This window comes from Apis dorsata, unplaced genomic scaffold (assembly GCF_000469605.1).
Source record: "Apis dorsata unplaced genomic scaffold, Apis dorsata 1.3 scaffold_934, whole genome shotgun sequence".
Classification (NCBI taxonomy): domain Eukaryota; kingdom Metazoa; phylum Arthropoda; class Insecta; order Hymenoptera; family Apidae; genus Apis; species Apis dorsata.
Genome location: NW_006264044.1, coordinates 25,506 through 36,048, shown reverse-complemented (window position 1 = coordinate 36,048; position 10,543 = coordinate 25,506). Strand labels below are relative to the sequence as shown.

The 10,543-nt window shown below is 21.7% G+C and overlaps 3 protein-coding genes across 7 annotated transcripts in view; 2 read left to right on the top strand and 1 right to left on the bottom strand.

The window, feature by feature from the left end:
• The first annotated feature begins 438 nt into the window (after positions 1-438).
• LOC102673485 (26S proteasome non-ATPase regulatory subunit 12) lies at positions 439-2,891 on the top strand. Its single transcript, XM_006623696.2, has 8 exons — positions 439-710; positions 797-953; positions 1,036-1,272; positions 1,376-1,480; positions 1,555-1,736; positions 1,814-2,038; positions 2,119-2,275; positions 2,344-2,891. The coding sequence occupies exons 2-8, from the start codon at positions 831-833 to the stop codon at positions 2,632-2,634; spliced, it is 1,320 nt and encodes a 439-aa protein (XP_006623759.1). The 5' UTR covers positions 439-710; positions 797-830; the 3' UTR covers positions 2,635-2,891.
• Positions 2,892-3,662: 771 nt separating this feature from the next.
• LOC102673623 lies at positions 3,663-5,218 on the bottom strand. 2 transcript variants are annotated; one of them, XM_006623697.1, is made up of 3 exons: positions 4,475-5,218; positions 3,874-4,030; positions 3,663-3,801 (listed from the first exon to the last, which is right to left on the bottom strand). In XM_006623697.1, the coding sequence occupies exons 1-3, from the start codon at positions 4,805-4,807 to the stop codon at positions 3,728-3,730; spliced, it is 564 nt and encodes a 187-aa protein (XP_006623760.1). In that variant the 5' UTR covers positions 4,808-5,218; the 3' UTR covers positions 3,663-3,727. The 2 variants fall into 2 exon arrangements, with proteins under 2 accessions (XP_006623760.1, XP_006623761.1); XM_006623698.1 differs by having other exon boundaries at positions 3,874-4,021.
• Positions 4,682-10,543, top strand: part of LOC102673831 (isoleucine--tRNA ligase, mitochondrial) — a 7,522-nt gene continuing 1,660 nt past the window's right edge. Inside the window, exons 1-11 of one of the 4 annotated variants that reach the window (XM_006623702.2) lie at positions 4,682-4,885; positions 5,408-5,544; positions 5,630-5,752; positions 5,862-6,006; positions 6,829-7,033; positions 7,104-7,408; positions 7,510-7,676; positions 7,807-8,043; positions 8,132-8,304; positions 8,413-8,551; positions 8,645-8,802. In XM_006623702.2, coding sequence (XP_006623765.1) covers positions 5,732-5,752; positions 5,862-6,006; positions 6,829-7,033; positions 7,104-7,408; positions 7,510-7,676; positions 7,807-8,043; positions 8,132-8,304; positions 8,413-8,551; positions 8,645-8,802 — 1,550 coding nt within the window. In that variant the 5' untranslated portion in view covers positions 4,682-4,885; positions 5,408-5,544; positions 5,630-5,731. Of the gene's footprint in view, positions 4,886-5,331; positions 5,545-5,629; positions 5,753-5,861; positions 6,007-6,828; positions 7,034-7,103; positions 7,409-7,509; positions 7,677-7,806; positions 8,044-8,131; positions 8,305-8,412; positions 8,552-8,644; positions 8,803-10,543 lie in introns of those variants that run through there. The other 3 variants (XM_031514219.1, XM_006623699.2, XM_031514220.1) reach the window with 3 other exon arrangements.

Sequence of the window (10,543 nt, the reverse complement as noted above, 5' to 3'; positions counted from 1 at the left end):
ATTTTAATATGATTTAATATTTGTAATCGATTGCAAAGATCTTTTCTTTAATAATTTTTTTTAAGAATTGTCTTTATTATTCATTTTTATTTTTAATAGCTTATTATGTACTTAATTATTCACTTTTAAAAATTACAATTTTATTTTATAAAATAATTTAAATTTATATTAATATTTGTTTAAATATAAATATTTTAAATATAAATGCTATAAGCATTATAACCTTAAACTTATACGAAATTTATATATATTCTTTTATAACATATAATATTTATATATTATATATTATTATATTATATTATTCTATTTATTATAATTATATATAATATAATATATATAATATTTATATATTATTTACAAATTAAAAATTTATATTGACTTCCAATTCCAATAGCAAAAGCAATGTTGCCAAATTTAATATCATAGCTTCTATGTATTTAAAGTAGACTGTGGTTAACTTTAACATTTATTGGTACTGTTTTACAAATGGTGGATGACAATCAGTTTTAAGTCATGTGGAATGAGAAACATTTTAGATTTACGTGAATTTTATATAAAAAATCATATGTGAAGAAAATATTTCTTAAAAAAAATATTTATATTTTCCTATTATATTTGATCAAATAAAACAATTTTTTTGATAAAGAGAAAGTACCAGAATTATTTCATTGAAAAAAGTTTGCTTTATAATTTGTAGATATTTAATTAAGGTAAATTATTGATATTTTTAAATTTATAATTTATTTATATTTTTAATGTTAAATACTTTAATTGATTATTCTTCTAATTAATAAAGGGCAAGATTATTGGATTTTAATAAAATTTTAAAAATGGAGGTGGATTATAGTAGCAATTGTGATGTTAAAATTCCAGAATGTAAAAAATTAGCAAGTGAAGGAAAGTTACATGATGCTTTGGATCAATTACTAGCATTAGAAAAACTAGCACGAACAGTTAAGCTTTTAATTAATTTTATATTTAATTTTATATTTATGTTTGTGATTAAAATATGCAAATAATAAAAATATTTTTTAGAGTGCAGATGTGGCATCTACATCACGAATTCTTGTTGCTATTGTTCAAATTTGTTTAGAAGCAAAGAATTGGGCAGTATTAAATGAACACATAGTATTGTTATCCAAAAGACGTTCTCAATTAAAACGAGCTGTTACAGCAATGGTTCAAGAATGTTGTACTTACATAGATAAAATGCCTGATAAAGAAACTAAAATTAAATTAATAGAAACATTACGTACTGTAACAGAAGGAAAGGTAAAGTATCTAGACTTTGTGATTATTTCAAATTAAATTTTTAAATATCTAAAAAATCAATAATATTAAAAATATAAATAATAAAAAGTAATTCTTGTCAAAGATATATGTAGAAGTTGAAAGAGCAAGACTTACTCATCGTTTGGCAAAAATCAAAGAAGAAGATGGAGATATTTCAGGTGCAGCAGCTGTTATGCTTGAATTACAAGTATGGAATTTTTAAAAAAAAATAATATAATAGATAGTTAAAAATTATGTATAATAAAATTATATCTATTTTAGGTTGAAACATATGGTAGTATGTCACGTTTAGAAAAAGCATCTCTTATCCTAGAGCAAATGCGATTATGTTTAGCAAAAAAAGATTTTATGCGCACTCAAATAATAGCTAAAAAAATTAATGTTAAATTTTTTAGTGATGAAAATGATGAAGAAACACAATCTCTTAAATTGAAATATTATGAGTAAATTAATAATTATTAATTTGAATTGATGAATATAAAGCTTTAAAATTTATTATTAGAAAAAAATTTTATTTCAGTCTAATGATGGAATTGGCTCGTCATGAAGGTTGGCATTTAGAATTATGTAGACATAATCGAGCAGTATTGGAAACTCCAGCAGTTAGAGATAATTCTGAAAAAAGACATGCTGCACTTTCACGAGCTGTTCTCTATCTTGTACTTGCACCACATGAACCAGAACAAGCTGATTTGACTCATAGGTTGCTTTCTGATAAACTTCTTGATGAGATACCAACATACAAGTACTATTTATTCATTTTAAAAAAAAAATTTAAGTATGAATCTCTTATTTTTTATATTAATAAATTTTTATTTTGTTTAGAGAATTATTAAGACTTTTTGTAAATCCAGAACTAATAAAATGGTCAGGACTTTGCGAAATTTACGAAAGAGATCTTAAAGCTACAGAAGTTTTTAGCCTATGGACTGAAGAAGGACGTAAACGGTGGGCCGATCTTCGAAATCGTGTTGTCGAACATGTAAGTTTAAAAACTAAGAATTTCATTTTATTTTAACAAAATTATATTGAATATTTATTTCACTATAGAATATCAGGATTATGGCAAAATATTACACAAAAATTACATTGACTCGCATGGCTGAATTATTGGATTTACCAGTTGAAGAAACTGAAGCATGTTTGTGCAGTTTAGTAGAAACTGGTGTGATAAATGCCCGTACAGATCGTCCAGCCGGTGTGGTTCGTTTTACAGGAACCCAAGAGCCGGCTGCTCTTTTGGACGCATGGGCTGCATCTTTATCAAAATTAATGAGTCTTGTCAATCATACAACTCATCTTATTCATCAAGAAGAAATGTTGGCTGTAGCTCAATCCTGAAAGATAAATTTTCACTTTTTCTTTTTCCCTATTTTTTTTTCTCCTTTCTTTCTTCTCTTTGTATCAAAACTTGTTTAATTTTCTTCTTTATATAATCCTTTTATAAAAGTTATTTCCATAAAATGACTGCACATAAATAATTGTATACTTTCTATAAAACTTTAAAAAACTTTAAAAAAACATTTAAAGAGTTGCTTTTGGTCTGTTTTTAACGCGTGTACTATATCTTAAAAATAAACATTATGCAAAACATAAAACGTCGTTTTTTATTCGTTTTAATATTAAGTAATACATTTTAAATAAACAATCAAATTTTTTACAAATTTTGCTAATAACGTAATATCTTTTTTATATTCTTGTTTTTGTAATTTGTCATAATATTTAATACGCATAATGCGTAAGTTTTTTATTTTATAAATGTTAAATTTGAATAAATTTGTAATAAAAACTTACACACTCTCTAACTCTATAATGATAATGATAATTGTTTAATTATTAAAAATTTCAATGATAATTATGTTACTAAATTTTACTTTTAATATGAATTGAAACAACATATTTAAATAAATAAGATTTATCATATTATTGCAACTTCTTTTTCAATTTATAAAATTCATTTTTCTATAAAAGATATAACATAAAAATTTTTATATGAATTATTTGAATTTTTCGTATTATATTCATAAAAATTTGTATATTTAAAAAAACTTATACTAGTTATTATATTAATGTATAAATTTTCTGCATGACTTCATTTTGTGAGAAATTCTTTCATTAATTGAATGATTGACATATCTTATAAATTTTTTTCAATTTAAATATTTTTTATAAAAAAAATATATGTAATCGTTGCATATGTTTATCATTGTTTCATTGATATTAATATTCTAATAAGTGCATATATTGAATACATCTTTTTTTCCCTTATTTTTTAATGTATAAGATACGCGATAGTAACATTTTTTTATAATAGAAAAAAAGAATGTTCAATGTAACAAACAAACATAAAAAAGACGAACAATCGTTCATAATTTAATAAGATAATTTACTGCTTTTATTGTGATCAATCTTCCGATCGAAAAAAAATACTGTTTCAAGGTTTACACCTGACGTTTTGATCAATAGCGATGCTATCACAAGAAACAGTTGCACTATTTGATTTGGTATCTAAAGCGTGGAAGAAAAAAAAATGCTATAATGTTAATAATAAAATATTATAGTAGAATGAAAAATTCTTACTGCTTCCAATTTTGCGTATAAGCGCTACCGCTTCTGTATAAGAAGGCGGAGGTAATTCATTACAGTTTTCCTGAGCAATTGCTTCATAAGAAGGTGGACCTGGAGTTTGTATATCAATACGTTCAATACCACGAGTACCACTTAATTCCTGTAAATGCTGTATTTAACGATTAAATCATCTCGAATTATTAATAAATTTATTTATTTTGATATTAATTGATAGCTAAATACATTTAATACTATATACATAAATACATATTTCGTATATTAAATATTTAAGAGATTATTATTATTATTAAAAGATCTTATATTAAAAGATTCTGATTATGATTCTGAGATTATTATTATTATTAAAAGATCTTATATTAAAAGATTCTGATATTTGAAATTATTAACATATATGTAAATATATGTATAAAAAATATGTATAGGAAATATATGTATATTTCTACTAATGCAACAATTTTTATTATATAGTCAATAACATCAATCTCATAAAAAAATTATATTGAATATACGAAATTGAATATAAAATTAAAACTAATTATTGGTAGAATATTTCCAGATATTAAATAGATCATATAAAAAAATAATTACTTACTCTGAACAATTGTCGTTGATGAAAGATCATTTGTATAACAGATTTTCGTCGAAGATAAAGCATACATTTGACAGCCACCATTAGTCCAGAACAAATAAATATTGGACCAATAAGCCACATGTGACCAAGTTTAAAAAATATGTGTTCACCTACGATATCGTCCAAAGAAAAAATAGTAATAGCGGTTCCAATCATGAATAGAATGACGCTCAAGGCAAGATAGCTATAGCTAGTGCAGTCACATTTGCCAAATGTGTTTGTCGATTCTTCATATCGTTCCTCGATACGATGTACTCTATTTGATAAGAATGAACTTTCGAAAACTGTAGCCATGTTTCATTAATAATAACCAAACACAAGATTGAAATTGGATCAGTTGGGGACAAACTAGAACGAACTAACCTACCTATGGTACAATTAAATCCCTTGCGTTTTATACTTCAATATTACTTTCTCTTTTTAAATTTTCTCTCAAATTACATTTGAAACTTTATATTTGATAAATTTTAATATTATGTAGAAAAAAAAAATAAATAGAATAAATATTCTAATACCTAAGAGAAAATAAACTCGATATTAATCTTAGTAGTTTATATATGTATGTTAAAGATAACTTTTGGTATTGTATGTAATAAGAATAATTAAATTATATTAAGTATATTTTATATTTTTTATTATATTATTAACAAAATTGTATTCGTATAATTGAAAATGTATAATAATAGATCAAGCTTAATCTGATTTAATGTTTAATTCAGATTAGTATAATAGCATTTTTTACTTAATATCTATATTACGAACTGTATACGTATTACGAACGAATTGTATAAATATGTTCAGTGAATAAAATAGTAAATATGTATAGATTTATAATTAAACGAACATTAATTACAAATCAAATCTTAAAACGAAAAACAAATGATGAATTAGCAGATACTATTAAAAGTTACACAAAAACCAAATCAAAAAAACAAGGCAAATATTCCGAAACTATTTTACTTCCACAAACTCAATTTCGTGTACATTTAAATGGTAAAATACGAATACAGGAAGATAAATATTTAACTGAAGTAAGTTATTTTATAATATTATATTATTTGTTTATCTATATTTTATAATATTTTATAATTTATTTATATATTTGTTTTCTTGTAGAAGTGTGGTTTTTCTGACTTGTATGATTGGCAAAAGAAAAATCTTTCAGGACCAGATTTTATTTTACATGATGGACCTCCTTATGCAAATGGAATTCCCCATATGGGACATGCTATTAATAAGGTTTTATTTTGTAATTTATTTATATACATACATATTATTTATATATATATACATATAGATATAGATATACATATTATATAATATTATATTATTTTATAAATCCTTATAGATTCTTAAGGATATAACATTAAGATATAAGATTATAAATCAAAATCGAGTTCATTATGTACCAGGTTGGGATTGTCATGGTTTACCAATTGAGCTAAAAGCTGTACATAACAATGCTGAAAATCCCTTAGAAATTAGAAAGAAAGGTATAATTAATAGATTCTTAATTAATAAATCTTTTTTGTTATTGTTAGCTAAATATTTATTTTCTATAATGTATATTTTATTATTTCATTTTATCTGAAATATATTTTGAAAACTATGAATGAATTTAAATCCTTAAAATATAATTATTTTTTTAAATGAGAATTATATTTTTTATTCCATGTTTTTAGACATCAAAACAATTTTAAAATTATTTTCATTTTTTGCATTGAAATATTATATCTATAAACTTGATATATCGCCAGCATTATTTAATATATATCGTCATTATTTAATATATATGTACAGGTTGCTTAATCAAAAATTGCTTTAAAAAAGTGATCTTAAAAAGGATTAGTAAAAAGTTATATATTTTTTGATAGAAAAACAACTAATTTATGCTTTTAGAAAGATCATTTAATATATATGAACATGAATGATACTGACAGTATATTAAGTTTGAGATTTAATATCTCAATTTAAAAAGTTATATATATGTTAATAAAATATGAAATAATTGGAAAATATTTTGATATCAATTATAAAAATATAAAAAAAATTTAATTAATTTAAAAAAATGTAATTTAAATTATACTATACTTAAATATATATAATATATATAATGTATATAGAATCATTAATAAGATGAAATAGAATAGAATTATTAAATGAAATAGAATAGAATAGAATTTTCTGTTGAATTTTTTTTATTATTGTATTATATATAATTTTCAAGATATTTACATATTTTCAGATATAGATATAGATATAGATATAGATATATTTTTATATTTTTCATTTTTTCTCTTTTTATATGAATTTAGCTCGTAAATATGCTGAAGAAGCTATTATTAAACAGAAAGAAGCTTTTCAATCATGGGGTGTGACAGCTGATTGGAATGAATCTGGATATTATTTTACCAGTCATTCATCATATATAAAAAATCAACTTCGTCAATTCATAAAATTATATAAGAAAGGTATCATATTTAGGGATTTTATGCCAGTCTATTGGTCTCCATCTTCAAGGTTAAATGTCCAAAATTAAATAATTTAATTTTTATAAATAAAATTTTTCTTATATTTATATATATTACAGAACAGCATTAGCTGAATCCGAATTAGAATATAATCAACAACACCAAAGTAAAGCTGTTATTGTTCGTCTATATATTGATAATATTCCAGTAAATTTAAATTCATTTAAAAATCATACTATATATGCATTAATATGGACTACTACACCATGGAGTTTAGTAGCTAATCAAGCTATAACTTTTTCCGCAAATGCTACATATTGTCTTGTTGAAAATAATTCAAAAGATTTATATATTATTGCACAAGATTTATTAAGTACTATTGAATTAAAACTTGGTTCTTTGAAAACATTAATATGTTTTAAAGGTAAATTTGATTAAAAATCAAATTTAAATATTTTTTAAATATATTTGTAATTTTTTTTTATTTTGAATTACATTAATAATAATGTAGATAAGTTTTATTAGGGAGAGAATTAGAGAACAGCACATATTTTCATCCTTTCACAAAGCACAAATGCCCTTTCTTAGCTGCAAATCATGTTATAACAAATTTGGGAACAGGATTGGTTCATACTGCTCCTGCACATGGTCCAGAAGATTTTTTAGTTGCATTAGAAAATAAAATTCATATTGTAAGTTATTAAATTATATATTGTAATTTATTTTTAATTAAAATAATAAAAATAATATCAAATAATATCAATTATATAATAATATTGTATGAATAACATTAATATCTCATGATAAGTAAATGTGCTATAGTTATCTATAGTTGACACTGAAGGTCGATATACTAAAGAAGCTGGTTCACAATTTTGTGGACTACAAGTATTAACAGAAGGAGTTGATAAAGTGATAGATCTTTTGAATCAAGATATTTTGCATGTAGAAACATTAACACATAGTTATCCATATGATTGGCGAACGAAAAAACCAGTTCTTATTCGTGCGAGTAATCAATGGTTCATTGATATAAATTCTATCAAGGAAAAAATTATTGTAAGTCATTTTATTAATATTATGTTACTTATAAATTATGATAGAAATATATTAACTTTTTTTCTATTTATTTTATTAATTTTATAAGGATAGTATCAAAGATATAGATATATATCCTAAATGTAATCGTACATCTTTTATGAATGCTTTACTTACTGGAATAAAAAATCGACCATATTGGTGTATTTCGCGACAACGTTCTTGGGGGACACCTATACCTGTAGTGTATAGTAAAACAACGGGTAAAGCATTTACAAATGAGTAAGCTTATGTATATGTTATTATTTACATTCTTTATTATAAATATATTATTATATTATATAATTTTTATGTATAGATTCTTCTTTATATTATTTTTTATTTTTTCAGAGAAATAGTTGAACGATTATGCAATTCCATAGACAAGTATGGTCCTGATTGTTGGTGGGAATATTCAGTAAAAGATTTAATAGGATTAGATATGATTGAAAAATTGAATATTGCAGCAGATGATGTAGAAAAAGGAAATGTAAATTCTATTTATCAAATATTTATTTAAGATGCATAAGAGAAACGACAATTAAAATTAAATATATTATTTATTGATATGAAAATTTTTTAGGATATTATGGATATTTGGTTTGATAGCGGAATTTCATGGTCAATGATTCTACCAAATGGAAAAGCAAATCTTTATTTAGAAGGCTATGATCAATTCAATGGTTGGTTTCAATCATCCTTAATAACATCTATAGCTTTACAGGAATGTCCATCTTATAGGTAAATAAAATATAAAGTATTAAGTATTTTAAAAATAATATATATTATTGTAAAGCATATTAGAAGATGTCCCAAAAATATAGAAATATTGAACAAAAGATTCTTAGGATATTTTAATTAATTCTTTAGGTAATTTCAAGCAACATTTTGCTTTCATTTAGGCTTTATTAACAAAAAATATTCATCAATCATAGAGTGCATAGATTTCTTGAGTTACGATTATAATATTAAATATATACCATTAAACTTGAACAAATAAGTCCAAACAACATAAAATAAACAATAAAAAGTTTTTTAATTTAATTTAATTTTTTTTTATCAAATAAAAAATTCTAAATTTAATTTAAAATTCTTCAAAAAACTTTATTACTATTCTATTTATTAATTTCTATTTAATTCTTTTATATATTTCTTTTATATATTTGGCATAATTTAATATAATTCAAATATATAATTTTTTTTATATACATTTTTAAAAAATATTTTTTTATATACTTGAATTATATATTCAAATTATATTTTTATGTCTTATTAAATAATTTAATATAAAAAATAAATAATAATTGAATATAATTGATAATTTTATTAAAATTATGATTTTTATTTAAAAATTAAAATCAAAAATTAAAAATTAATATTTTTTTTAATATTATACTCTTTTTCCATCAATTTATATATAATCCTCTTAAAAAGAATATTAAGATTTTAAGTCAAAAATAGATTAGTTTAGAAATTATAATATTTTGTCTTAAATGCCCATAGATTTTTCTAGCCATTATATCTACTATATAATAAGTTTTTCTATAAAATGTAGCAATTTATGCAATTTATTTCCTCTAGAGCTCAATTCTTTTTTCTTTTTTTTAAAAAAATAACATATTGAGGATTTAATGGAAGAATGAATCCAAGATATTAAAAACTCTTGCATAAAACGAAAAAAATTTTTAGAATTCATACTATATAAAAATTTTCCGAGTTTCAAAATTAGTTTTAAAAGTTCAAAATCAGAATTTAATGATTTAGAAGTGTTTAATATTAAAATATAATAATGTAGATGAAAAATTAAAAAAAACTAAATTTAATTCTATTGAATTTTAAGTGATCAATGCTGTATTAGTAATCAGTATTGGTTATAATAAAATAAAGAATAGATATGTTGATTCAATATATTGTTTTTGTGTTATTTTTTGATGATGTTTTATTTGTTATTAAATTTACGCAAATCTTAAGGATTAATTCAATACTAGGAAAAGATATTAAAATATAAATGAAATAAATATTAAGAAAGAATATCCAAGAAAAAGTATTTTAAAGCTCGAATTTAATTTTCAGTGAGTGATTTTATCTACTTATCAATTATTTTTTAATTTAATGCTATAATATATTATTTATTTTTTTTTATACCAATTTGTATTATTTATTATTCATTTATTAAAAAAGTATTATATTCGCTTTTTTATATCATAATTTATTCATTCATTTTCAATGATGCTATTATTTCTTTATAGTTTAACTAGTCTATGCATTTTATGATTTTTGTTAACAAAACCAAAATTATAAAGAAAAATGTTGTTTGAAATTACATTTTTAGGATACTTTGTCTATATATTTATTATATTTATTATATTGTCTATATATTATCTATGTATATATTATACATAATATATACATGGACAATAATATACATATAATACATGTATATATTATACATAATATATACATAGACAATAATATACATATA